This window comes from Nerophis ophidion, linkage group LG02, assembly GCF_033978795.1.
Source record: "Nerophis ophidion isolate RoL-2023_Sa linkage group LG02, RoL_Noph_v1.0, whole genome shotgun sequence".
Lineage (NCBI taxonomy): Eukaryota > Metazoa > Chordata > Actinopteri > Syngnathiformes > Syngnathidae > Nerophis > Nerophis ophidion.
In genome coordinates this window covers 57,040,584-57,054,948 of record NC_084612.1, presented here as the reverse complement: position 1 = coordinate 57,054,948, position 14,365 = coordinate 57,040,584, and the positions used below count along the sequence as shown (strand labels likewise).

General features: G+C 40.0%; 1 protein-coding gene across 2 annotated transcripts in view; it reads left to right on the top strand.

Annotated features, from left to right (window-relative positions):
* The first annotated feature begins 8,846 nt into the window (after positions 1 to 8,846).
* col2a1b (collagen, type II, alpha 1b) overlaps positions 8,847 to 14,365 on the top strand; it is a 152,354-nt gene continuing 146,835 nt past the window's right edge. The window contains exon 1 of one of the 2 annotated variants that reach the window (XM_061887092.1): positions 8,847 to 9,191. In XM_061887092.1, the coding sequence (XP_061743076.1) occupies positions 9,098 to 9,191 (94 nt within the window). In that variant the 5' untranslated portion in view covers positions 8,847 to 9,097. The remainder of the gene's footprint in view (positions 9,192 to 14,365) is intronic. The other variant, XM_061887084.1, reaches the window with a different exon arrangement.

Here is a 14,365-nt window from a genome sequence, read left to right as displayed (position 1 = left end):
ACACAACTAATGAAAATACAGATTCACAACTTTAGTCATAATTTTTGTGCTTAAGAAACTTATTTTACTTTAGCTCCACACGTCTTCTGTTTGTTTGACATTGTCATTACTGCCACAAGTGGTAAAAAAAGTGGCTTACAACTAAGTGCCGAGAATTAGATATTTTTCCTGTAGCCCTCTAGGGGTCGCTCGCGGCCCAACAATGGGCCCCCATCCTATGGTTAAGAAACACTGTGCTCCATAATACAGTACAGTACTTGCAAATGAGACACAGAAGTGTAAAAAAACAAGATAACAACTGGACAACGCAGCTCAGTTTTAAATGTTTAAACAAAACACATTGTTGTATATATTCAAATGTGAACAGTACATCAACAAAGTACAAAACCAGTAAAGTTGGCACGTTGTGTAAATGGTAAGTAAAGACACAATAAAATTATTTGCAAATCCCTCTCAACCTATATTCAATTGAATAGACTGCGAAAGCACCATTAACGCTGAAAGGTAAATACAGGTTTTGGGGCAACATATGTTACCATCCAGGCAACGTGTTCTTCATGGACGCCCCTGCCTATTTTAAGAAGACTTAGACTTCCTTTTGTTGTCATTGAAATTTGAACTTCACAGTACAGATAGGAACATATTTTTTTTGCATTAGCTCGTTGTAGTGCAGGATAAAAGAGCAATAATGTGCAGCTATAAATAAATAGATTACTGTACAGATAAATATATCGCACTTTTGCATATGTGTCAGGTTCAAACACTGATGACATCAATCAAACAGACAAGAAGCGAGGAATCATGCAGAGACAGATCAATTTAGCTCATGAGGAGAAAGCATGGAGCTGCACACTTAGTCACAGTCTCGCCCTATGCTCTAAGGTACAGCTCCAGCGTCCCTCTATTTATTCAGGAGTTCCCCAGTCAACATCAATGAGGCCGCTTCTAAAAGGAGTGGTTACACATATCATGCAAAGCAGCTCCAGTACGCACAATACATGATGGAATGTGCTGGGGCCTTGTGATATTGCCTTGTCTTTGCTTCGTCTGTGTGCTGTCGTCTTATCTCCATTGAGGTCCTTGAAGTCCTTGACTGTTAGCGGGCTAAAACAAAGATAGCATCTGCAGCTGAGGCCACCTCTCAGACAAGAAGTTGTTTCCTTGCACAGATAGAAAAAGTACAGCTTGAGCACAATAGCTAATAACTATAGCAACGTACTTTAAGCATACTAAAGTTGTGTGATAACTTACACATAATTATTCTAACAATATGCATCCACGTTTATGGATGTATGTTATATTGTCTTTATATTCCAGCCAGTTAATCAATTTTTGGGGGGAATTGAGGGGATTATTATGATGCGTTCAAGAGTTTTATGGCCTGAGGGAAAAAAGTAGTTACAGAACCTGGAGGTGCTGCTACGGAGGCTGCGGGACTTCTTTCCAGAATCCAGCAGTGAAAACAGTCCTCGGTGAGGGTGGGACGAGTCTCTGCAGATTTTCTGAGCCCTGGTCAGGCAGCGGCTTTTTGCGATCTCCTGGATAGGAGCGAGACAATGCCAAGCCACGTGTTACAACAGCATGGCTTCATAGTAAAAGACTGCTGGTACTAGACTGGCCTGCCTGTAGTCCAGACCTGTCTGCCATTGTAAATGTGTGGCGCATTATGAAACCTAAAATACCGCAGTGGAGACTGTTGAACAACTTAACCTGTACATCAAGCAAGAATGGGAAATAATTCCACCTGAAAAGCTTTAAAAATATGTCTCCTCAGTTCCCAAACGTTTACTGAGTGTTGTTAAAAGGAAAGGCCATGTAACACAGTGTCAAAAATGCCTCTCTGACAACTTTTTTGGAATTAATGATTATTTGCAAAAAGTGTCTTTGTTCGAACATTAAGTGTCTTGTCTTTGCAGTCTATTCAACTAAATATAAGTTGAATAGGATTTGCAAATCATTGTATTCTGTTTTTATTTTTATTTTATTTGAAATTTTATTTTAATTTTCTGAAGGAACTTTCTTGAAGGAATCAATAAAGTACTATCTTCTTTATCATTTACACAACATGCCAACTTCACTGGTTTTGGGTTTTGTATGTATACTTCCTGCAGACATGTGACATAACCAAGAAAAGGAGAGTTAACAGTTTTGCTGCTGTGAAATGTGCATTAAACTGGTTTCCTGGCATACTTGCCAACCCTCCCGGATTTTCCAGGAGACTCCCGGAATTCAGCGCCTCTCCCGAAAACCTCCCGGGACAAATTTGCTCCTGAAAATACCTGAAATTCAGGCGGAGCTGGAGGCCATGCCCCCTCCAGCTCCATGCGGACCTGAGTGACGTAAGGACAGTCTGTTTTCACGTCCGCTTTCCCACAATATAGACAGCGAGCCTGCCCAATGACGTTATAACTGTGGAATGATCGAGGGAGAGTTCTTGGTTTTTTATATGGGTTTATTGTTAGGCAGTTACATTAATGTCCTCCCAGCGCGGTAACAACACACAACAACAGCAGTCACTTTTTCGTCTACCGTAAAGCAGTTTGTCTGCCGTAAACAACAATGTTGTGACACTCTCAAACAGGACAATACTGCCATCTACTGTACATGCATATGTGACAGTAACATATACGGCAGGGGTCACCAACCTTTTTGAAACCTAGAGCTACTTCTTGGGTACTGATTAATGCGAAGGGCTACCAGTTTGATACACACTTAAATATCTTGCCAGAAATAGCCAATTTGCTCAATTTACCTTTAACTCTATGTTATTATTAATAATTAATTATATTTATCGTTGTGGAAACACTGATCATCTTAATGATTTCTCACACTAAATATATATTTTTGATGTCATGTTTTAAATAGGTTAAATTCCAAGCTGCACTTTTCTAGCTGAAAATATACTCCTCCCCACTTAACCACGCTACGCCCCTGCCCCAATCCCCCCCCGACCACGCCCCCACCCCCCACCTCCGGAAATCGGAGGTCTCAAGGTTGGCAAGTATGTTTCCTGGTATGTAGTCGACTTAGTTGTATCGATATAAAAAACTGACACATTTCTTAAAGGACCTGCATGAAACCTCCATAGCAGATTGTACACCAGGCAGCCTACAGAAACTAAAAGCTGACATCAGCTCTCCAATCTATGATGCATACTTTGTAGTCCCCCCATCCTGACACTTTGATCCAAAAGGTTTATAGGATCGCCACAATCCTGCAGAAGGGAAACAATTAAAATGTGATGTACCACACAGTCAGACATGTACGTCTTGCAAAAAATGTCCATGTACAGCAAGTATGAAATGAAGTGTGAAATGAAGTGTGCTCCTAATGAAGGATTAGTTTCTCCGTGTGGTTCAAGTGTAATTAAATCAAATTGTTTCTGGCTTTTCGAAGTCTGCAGGCTGTGATTCTTGCAGATGTTAATCACCATAATTGTCTTTGTGCCACACTGAAGCAGAAACTCTGACGCTCACACGTAAACACTTAAAAACTTTGGTATATTTTTTTCGGACCATAGGGCGCACTGGATTATAAGGCGCACTGCCTATGAGGAGGTCTTGTCAGGTCTATTTCTATTTTCTATATAGGGTGCACTAAATGAGTCATTATTATTTTATTCTAAATGTAAAATACTTCCTTGTAGTCTACATGTCATGTAATTGTTTTCTTTGGTCAAAATGTTGACAGATCATCTTCAAGTGGCTTTCTGACAGTCGCTTCAGGATGCGCAGTTTAGTGGGCGGTCGTATTTACGTGGCTAAAAAACCTCTTATGTTTGTGGCATTGCAGCATGTTTAAATATTTTTAGAAAAAAATCTATATAAAATTGGTATTTTTCATTTCCCAGGGAGAAAATGTCTTTAATCCAGGTCCGGCCGGAACGCTCTAATAACCAAAGTTCCTTGGGTGAAATATGGAAACCCACTACAGTTTTAGCACTTTGGTAGCTAGACTGCTAACAGATATAATTTAGAACTTTACACTACTTTACATTAGAAATGGCAACAGTGGAGGATGAAATGACCCATAACAAGAAGATAGAGAAAAAGAAGAAGCTTATCAACAAAGGTGTTGGCACAGACTACAGTGGCGGAATCGAGCAAATTTTCAGGACTTATGCGGATCCCAAATACAGATCAGCAGGTACCAGAAGATAAGAAAAGGTTTTGCATAATATTGCGTATTGCGAAACAAAATGCCAGGTAATATGTCTGCCAATAAGTGCCATTTTGTAGTCCTTATACACAAACCATAGTAATACTTGTATGTTTAATGCGCCGACAATCCATCAAGCGGTGAGGCTTCATAGCTTACCGAAGTCATACTAAAACAGTTTGACAATTTTTCAGCGCTGTGTGTACTGTTCTATATCCTCAATGGAACATTTAGAGTTCTGTTTTTGTTTACTGGCGTAATCTTGCAGTTTACACATATCTATTATGTGTGACTGCCATCTACTGGTCACACTTATCATTACACCATGTACCAAATAAAATTGCTTCGAGGTTGGTAAACCCAACCAGAATTATGTCGTACATTAGGCGCACCGGGTTATAAGACGCATGGTCCATTTTTGAGAAAATTAAAGGGTTTTTAGTGCGCCTTGTAGTCCAAAAAATACAGTATATCAGTATGTGGTAGGGTTGTACGGTATACCGGTATTAGTATCGTACGGCAATACTAATGAATCATTTTCGGTACGATACTGTCTCTTAAACGTACTGGTCCCACAACCCCCCCGAAAAGTACCGTAAAGTACCAAAATATTTGTATAGTTACAACACTATTATGTGGTAGTAAATTATTGAATGACTTAAGCAAAAAAAAATTTACTAATATGATATGTTTAAGAGGCTGTTCAAACTACAGGTGTTTACAAAGTACAAAGAAGAAGAATTTTGACAAATATCATGAATTCTTGAAAATAAAAGATAGATATTATCCATCTCATTAAGTCAATCCTAACTGATTTAAATACTTATGAGGAGAACCGATGTATTTAGAACACTGATGTTTATTTTGTACAAATTGTGAAGTGAAGTAAATTATATTTATATAGCGCTTTTCTCTAGTGACTCAAAGCGCTTTACAAAGTGAAACCCAATATCTAACTTACATTTTAAACCAGTGTGGGTGGCACTGGGAGCAGGTGGGTAAAGTGTCTTGCCCAAGGACACAACGGCAGTGACTAGGATGGCAGAAGCGGGAATCGAACCTGCAACCCTCAAGTTGCTGGCACGGCCACTCTACCAACCGAGCTACGCCCCAAATTGAGAACAGCAAGTAAACATATGTGTTAGTAGTTGCTATGAAGTGAAAAATGGAGAAGATTATATTAACTTTGCTTCTTGCTACTCCTTTTAGGACATGTTGTAAAGAAAAATTAAATATATCAATTTATGTGATGTATCACATTGATACCGTATCCATGTCCAAAATACATTTTAACCAACCAACCACCAACAAACTTTGACGAGCTCGGTTCTTTTAGACAGGCCTTTTACCAGCTGCTCCCGTGTCCGTTAAAGTGGTCCAGGGGGGGTCAAAGTTCTAAGTCCACAGGTCACAACCTGTTGTGGGGCGGGGGGGGGGGGGGGTGGGGTGCAGAGACCCTGCAGAAATTATGTGTGTTCCATCCATCCCCATATTGTTCAAATATAGCCTTTCTGCTCCTCTGCCCTTTATTTTATGTTTTTACTTTATTTTAATACATACAGAAGTATTTCATATTAAGTGTGTGAAGCAGAGTATAATTCTACTTGGGTCTACTTGGTGTGCTTCACCTCATGAGTGAGGCAAAAATAATAGAAAGACTTGCGGTGCAATGTTGTGGTTTCGCTCAGCCGCATAAAATATTTGTGAACAAACCTGTCGAGTTGTTACAAGTCCTGACTTTTCTACACGACTTGTTCCTTCTTTTCAGACCCAACAATATTAGAGCACATTATAGATGTAGACATAATGGATAATGCTGCCTCGGCATCCTGTACCTGGGGGGTACGGGCGAGTGACCCCCGCAAACATCAAATATTTGATCAAAATGTTCATGAAATAAAATGAAAAATTGTAAAAAAAAAAATATGGACAAATGTAAAACAAATGTGTTCTGTTGAAGCACAAACGCTAGCCAGTTGTTATATATAAAAATTGTTATAAAGATTTTCAAACAGTAACTGTGAGGAAGTTGCAAACCGCCCATTTACCTTATTTTTCGGACTATATGGCGCGCACTTAAAAATCCTTTCATTTTCTCAAAACTCCACCGAAGCACTTTATAACACGGTGCACGTAATGTACAGAATAATTCTGGTTGTGCTTACCGACCTCGAAGATCTCTTTATTTGGTACATGGTGTAATGATAAGTATGAGCAGTAGATGGCAGTCACACATAAAATATATGTGCAGACTGCAATATGACGCCAGTAAACGACACCAAAACTCTAAATGTTCCAATGAGAATATAGAACATTACTCCAAAATCTGTCAAAATGCTTTAGTACGACTTTGGTAAGATATGAAGTCACACCGCTTGATGGTAAGATATGAAGTCACACCGCTTGATGGATTGTGGGAGTATTTCAGCTACTGCAGTCAGACGTACTGTGCTTCAACATACAAGTATCAATATGAGGTGTGTATAAGAACTGCAAAATGGCACCCATTAGAACACACGTTATCTGCCGTTTTGTTATGCAATAAAATAACTTTTCTTACCTTCTGGTGCCTGCTGATCTGTATTTGGGATCTCTATCAGTCCTGAAAATTTACGCATGTCCGCCATTGTTGTCTGTGACAACGTCATAGTCGATAAGCTTCTTCTTTTTCTCTATCTTCTTGTTATGGGACATTCGTCCTCCGCTGTTGCCATTTCTAATATAAAGTAGCGTAAAGTTCTTACTTATATCTGTCAGTAAACTCGCCAGGGAAGCGCTAAAACATACTGGTGCAGTGAGTTTACATTATTCACCCAAGGAACTTTAGTTATTAGAGAGTTCCGGTCAGATGTTTTTTCACGGGACACATTTCGGATGAGGAGATGCTGCTCCGTTATTGATTAAAGTAAAGTCTGAATGTCATTAAAACAGTTAGCGCCATCTTTTGACACTTCTTCCACTCCCGTCCTTGCACGCTACACCACTAAAACAGAGATGATGGGGAGAAGACAATGGTTAAGGTGAGCCACGTAAATAAGACCGCCCACAAAAAGGCGCGTCCTGAAGCGACTGTCAGAAAGCGACTTGAAGATGATGTGTAAAACATAATCTGTGCAACTTTTTGACCAAAGAGCCACCATCACATGTTATGTAGACCACAAGGAAGTATTTTACATTTAGAAAAAAAAATCATAATAATATGACTCCTTTAATGCGCCTTTATAATCCAGTGCGCCTTATATATGAAAACAGACCTGACTCCGCCCGCTCATCAGCAGTGTGCCTTATAATCCAGTGCGCCCTATGGTTTGGAAAATACAATAAGTCATCCAGCAGCTATAACATTATAAAATAATACGCAGTATGTATGCTGAATATGATATAACTAATGTGTTTATTGTTGACGCTCCATAAATGTTGACAAGAATACGTAGGATGGAGCTGCGGTGCAATCGTGGTTCATTTTTTTTTCCAATTCTTAAATGCATATAAAAAAGACAATTTCAAACCATTTTTTTTACTGTAATTTCTAATACAAAAGTTGGACTATTTAATGACACTTTTTTTAAAACGCCTGTTGAACAAAGATGTTAGCGTTATGCTAAAAACATGCTAAACGCAAAGGAAAAGCTAAAATTCTGCTTCTGGTTCAATTTATCAAAACATATATAAACACGCATTTTTTGCATTTTGGATGATATTTCTTTTTTAGATGTTTTTGTTTATCCGGAAAAATAAAAGGAAAACATGACAAAATCCAATTTTAGGGCAATATTTTAATGAAAATCCACTCGTTTTTTGTTTGTTTTAAAATCTGCCATATATAATAAAAATTGAAAAACCGCCCTAAATTCAGAATTGGAATTAGAATGAACAGAAGGTACGCGGACCAATCGTCTCCTTTCTCACGGCTATTTTTCTGCAAAAATGCCAGTTTGCACGTCATTTCTGGATCAGCTAAATATAGACGCAACACAGTGACTCCAGAATAATTTCAGTCCTGAAAAAAAAAAAAATTCAATATGTGTACTCAACAATCATATTTGCATCTTGTCCTCCTATTACCGTGGTTGTTCCGATAATACATTCTGCATGTTCATGAAGACATATGTGCTAAATGGATTGCACTCTTTATTTTGCACACTTAAGAGATGCAATCCTCTGTGTACAGGTTTGGTTCAGCCCTTGAGACACTCCTGATTTAGGGCTATACAAGTAAACATTGATTGATTGATTGATTGATTGATTGATTGATTGATTGATTGATTGATTGATTGATTGATTGATTGATTGATTGATTGATTAGTAGATCAAAAAGTTTGCATGTGTTTCAGAACACAAAAACCTTTAGTGCATCGGACTTAATATCTATTTAAATGTGTGTGGGACACCTGTTGGAGTCCATAGATGTGAGAAAGGTAAACAGAGCAAAAAAGTTTAAGATCAGACGAAGTCCAATGAAATGCTTTCTATGCAGTAAAGAATGGAGGAGGAGGAAAGCAAAGTTGGGGGAAAAGTTTTTTTTTTTTTTGGAGAAGTGGGGGGATCAGTGGCAGCACGTGTAGAAAGGAGTGGTCTTTAGGACTGAGGAGGGTGGGGTGGGCCTGGCAGACTGAACAGGAGGGAAAACGTTCTCATATTTCAATCTCACAGGGGGTAGAAAGGGGCCGGCCTAATATTTGGGGAATATACGAAGATTCATTGAAGGCAACATAAAACTACCGCTTCTGGCCCTCAAAGCGGCCGTTGCTGAGTTCTGTGCTGCAGGTCCGAGTCCTGCTGCCTTCCCGGATTTGCCCACCTTGTTGCTGTTTGACCTGTCGAATGGTCCGGCTTTGACACACACACACACACACTGATACTAAACACTGAGCTCACTGAGCTCCCTGCACAGTCCCTCTTTTTCCCCCCAGGACCTCTGCATGTCTAATATTTAGACATGTTCAGCTACCTGGATTCAAGGACTCTACTGCTACTTGCAGCCACCCAGGTCTGCTTTTTAGCCCTGGTCAGATGTCAGGAGGACGGCAACCGTGAGTACTTCTTCTTCTATGCTGTCAGCGTCTATCATTTTTTCTGCAAGGATGTGCAACGTCAAGCACTGATTGTCACAGTTAATTGGGGACTGAATACAGGTGTGTGTGTGTGTGTGTGTGTATGTCCCAATGTGTGTTTGCACAGTTTCGTACGAAGTGGGGTCCTCATTCCGTTATGGTGACAAAATCCGGCTGTCCAAAATGTAAACTTTCTAAAATAATTAAAACTATTGTAAACATGCCTGGGAAGCTTGACCTTTGGCCCATAAAACACACATTTTTGGTCGACAGGGGTCTCAAACCCGTGGCCAGTGGGTCATTTGAAGCCCAGAGGGCCCACATTTTTTGGCCCATGTATATATGTATATTATGCCACTCTTGAATCCAATTAAAAAGAACAATACCTACAGTAACGGCACAAACACTAAAGTGGCAGCACAACAAACACAAATTGAGCAAAACAAAAAGCAACTTCCTATAAGCAAGCGGAAGTGTGTTTAATCCAACTGTGCCAAGCTATAGTATTTTTACATTCAATTTTACATTTATAATGATAAAGGTCATTACAGCCGCTGGTACAAGTACTTAACAGGTTCAGTCAGCCTTACCCCGTTAAATTAAAAAGTTTGAAAAGTGACGGTGCATTCAGGTATCTTTGCAAAGCTGGAGCCACAACGTTTTCCTTTTTTCTAAAATTCCAACTCGAACATCCCCTGTGGGTGCTTTATGAGCGCTGACAGGTTGTCTTTTTAACTCTAAATTCACTAATATGGAGGCTGAAGGAGGGTGTGGGGACAATTTGGGGGGGGTGGCACAACAAAAAAATGAAAGGTGGACCTTTTGGTGAAAAGTCTTCACATTCCTTTGCTGTCAGAGGGCAGCCGGGCAAATCCCAGCTTGTCTCTGTGGCGGTAAATCGTATTAATAAGCATGAGAAATGTTCATTTTTCAATGACATCCCCTGATCTGGACCCTCATCCAGGAAAGGAAAAACTCAAAAGCCCGAATTGGGAAAATGATGAAACCTTTGGAAAGGGCCAGAGTCTTCCCTGCCAGGGGACTGGCTGCAGTGGATGCTGAGAGGGTACAATTATTGAATTGTTACATTTCTAGATAATGTAAGAGCCCAGTCATTCGGCGGGTCGTAGGGGGATCTTCTTCCCTTTAGACAAGTCGGCAACGCAGAGACGTCACCAATCGATGCACAGAAGAGTGGTGCACCACCGGGTCACGACTTGGAACAGCTAGCGCGTCTTCCAGTCTGCGACTTCTCCAGAGATTATCCGTGACCACCTGGTATCCTCTCCATGCAGGAGAGGGAGGTGGGACGGAGCAGAGCAGAAAAGCGCCAGGTCAACTGGTTTAAACAGGAGCTATCCAAAAGCTAGAGTATGTAAATGAGTTTCAAGGTGGAACTCTAATGCTTCTGGGGTAGCATCTGTAAATATTGCCGGTAGGGCATTCCAGAGTACTGGAACTCGAATAGAAAACGCTCCAGAGGTCTAGACTCTAGACTTTTTTGGGGTTCTGGCAAGCACCAATAAGCCGTTGTTCTCAGAACGCAGATTTCGGGACGGAAAATACGCTCAATACAATCAGCAGAATGAACGTTTAGTATTTTGTATGTAAATAACAAAACCTTAAAAACGCAACTAAGGTGTTCTGGGAGCCAGTGGCAATGGGCCAGTTTGGTGTAATACAGACCTGGGCAAATTAGGGCTTGTTGAGCTTTTCAATTTGGCCCGCTGATCATTCCCAAATATTTTTTTTTTTAGATCTTTAAGATGGAAACTCGTGCTGCCATTATGATGTGCAGTGATGTTTTCAAATGACCATAAATCTTGAACTCTACAAAGTATTTCAATGGTTGTAATCTGCGCTTTTGCATGATACACTAGTTACTACGATAATCTAGTTACTATGGTAATCTAATAAACTACTATTGTAATCTAAGTCACACCAAGCAGTGTGGGTAGGGAGCGTTTCCACGGAGTGTTTCCAGAGCCAGAAATGCGGGTGTCAGGGACAGAGGCGGAAGGACATTTTTTCAACAATGTGTTAAAGCTTAGTGATGTATCAGATAAATAAGATTGTAGGTGTTTTTTTTTTTTGTTACCCTTCTCGTTCCATTTTCGCTGTGTTTGTTGCATTTCATTAGACTGTAAAATATGTGGATGGAGAGGGGGTGCGACGTTCATATGTTGTCAATATTCAGTGTTTTATCGTTCGTAGTAAATATTGTAAATCCCACATTCTTAATTTTCATGTACATTCTGGGTGTTTCATCCAGTAAAAATTTTACAATTCCATTCCGTATTTTTTTTTTTTAAGTGGTCTGTCATAAAGTTTTTAGCATTCAATCAGACATTATTGTGAGGTTTTGTATTAGCATCCCTAAACATTGCATATACCGGCTCCCAGACACGTTTTTTTCTCTAAATTTGCCCCACCTAACCCGAGTCAAAATAATTGCCCAAGCCTGGTGTAATATGATCCTTTTTCTTGTTCTAGTCAAAAGTGTAGTAGCGTATTTTTCGGAGTATAAGTCGCTCCGGAGTATAAGTCGCGCCTGCCGAAATTTCATAATAAAGAAGGAAAAAAAAACATATATAAGTCGCACTGGAGTATAAGTCACATTTTTGGGGGAAATTTATTTGATAAAACCCAACACTGTCAGGGTTATTTGTTGACGAACCCCAAGATGCAGAGATGGAGGCAGGCATGAAGTGAGCAAACATGATTTTAATATAAATACTAAGACAAACTCAAACAAAGGGATCAAACCAAAAGAGCGCACGTGGGCGGAATAACAATCTAAGGGAGCTATCACTGGAAGCTAGAAAACAAAAAGGAGCTTTAGCATGGAAGCTAGTGGATAGCAAACAGAAAAACTGGAAATAACTAATGGCTAACAAGAATAGCTTACCGCTACGACGAACAGGACAAACTGTAGCATGACAGGTAATAGCTGAAAAGAATCACAGACACGACAAGAGCAACATATGGCAACGACAAGTCCGAATGACAATACAATGATTCAGCAACTGACACAAGACAAAGGAGGTACAAATAGGAGCAGGGCTGATTGGCAACAGGTGTGACCAGATGACAATTGGCCGCAGCTGAAGGGGAACACAGCACTCAGGAAACAAGACAGGAAGCTGACAAAATAAGAGCACTAGACAGGAAATACTAAACACACTGAGGAGGAACACAGCTCTCAGGGAACAAGACAGGAAGCTGACAAATTAAGAGCACTTGACAGGAACTAAAAGACAGGAAATACTAAACACAGGAAACAGACAAATGCAGAGGAAAAAACTAAAACATAGACAAACTGTCAGGGGCAAGCCTGACAAACACCAAGAATAAACATTTGAAAGGCAATTTAAAATAAATAAAAAATAGTGAACAACAAGCTGAATAAGTGTACATTATATGACGCATAAATAACCAACTGAGAAGGTGCCTGGTATGTTAACGTAACATATTATGGTAGGAGTCATTCAAATAACTATAACATATAGAACATGCCATACGTTTACCAAACAATCTGTCACCCCTAATCCCTAAATCCCATTAAATCTTATACGTCTAGTCTCTTACGTAAATGAGCTAAATAATATTATTTGATATTTTACGGTAATGTGTTAATAATTTCACACATTAGCCGCTCCTGAGTATAAGTCGCACCCCCGGCCAAACTATGAAAAAAACTGCGACTTATAGTCCGAAAAATACGGTAATCACTTTTTGTACTAATTGCAATCTTCTTTTGTTTTTTTTCTTTTTTGCAAATTCATTGCTCCGAAAAGCTGATTTTGTCACTGGGAATAAAAAATAAAAAAAAACACATGGTGTTTGAGTTAAGTTCTAAAGTACGCTTTTCCATTGTTGCAATAATGACTACCTGACAGGACAATAGTCTTACTGACGGCAGGGGTTCATCAAATAAAACCACATGAGTGGCACTGTTGGATTACCCTATCCAAAAAGGGTATAGAAGTGGTCTTGTGCTCTCTTAAGACCCTTCTTGGAACCTTCTATCCACAAAAAGCCATGAATGCTGAAATCTAAGCAGGCAGATGGAAAACAGAGTTCCAGTCCTCATGATGCACCTGGGAACACTTTATGGCTTTCTTTCTTTTTTTCTTTTTTTTTTTTTTTCTTGCACTCGTCTGCTGAGCAAAGCTGCCAGCATGTGAGAGACGAGTCTTATTAGTCTACTGTCAGTTACGCTCACGTGACCACTTCCCCACCCATCTGGCGTGCAGCGCCCAGGTGGGCTCCCAGAATGCACCTTGTGTTTGGGCAATGAATTGGCCGCTCTGTCCTTCGAGCCTCCAGAAAGACCCTCATTCATGGAACCCAGAGGACGCTTTCAGGTCACCTGAGCGGCCTCTTGGAAGATAAACATGGCTACTGTACCTGAAAAGTGCATCTCTTGTCAGTATGTCTGGAAAAATAGACGCCAACAAGATGTTTTTTTTTTTTCATGTACAGTAGCTGCATTGAATCAGGCCGCACCCACCAACGTGGAGCTCAAAATGCCAAGTCTGTCTCTTCAATGAATATAAATCAGCCATATTGTATACATTTGAGGGCTCCGGCGCTTGTGAAGTTACACTGACATCTTGTGGTCACTGGTGAAATTGCATGCTCCAATTTGTCAACCACTGTAAAGTTATTTGAAGCTGCCCGCAACAAAATAATTATATTATGGACAAATGTTAATTTTGTGTGTGTGTGTCTGTGTGTGTGTGTGTGTGTGTGTGTGTGTGTGTGTGTGTGTGTGTGTGTGTGTGTGTGTGTGTGTGTGTGTGTGTGTGTGTGTGTTCTGGCAATGCTTACTTAATAGGGACATCACTCTGTTTAGACCAGGGGTCACCAACGCGTTGCCCGCGGGCACCAGGTAGCCCGCAAGGACCAGATGAGTAGCCCGCTGGCCTGTTCTAAAAATAGCTCCAATAGCAGCACTTACCAGTGAGCTGCCTCTATTTTTAAAATTGTATTTATTTACTAGCAAGCTGGTCTCGCTTTGCTCGATATTTTTAATTCTAAGAGAGACAAAACTCAAATAGGATTTGAAAATCCAAGAAAATATATATTTTTTTTGCTTTTCCTCTTATAACTTTCAGAAAGACAATTTTAGAGAAAAAATACAACCCTAA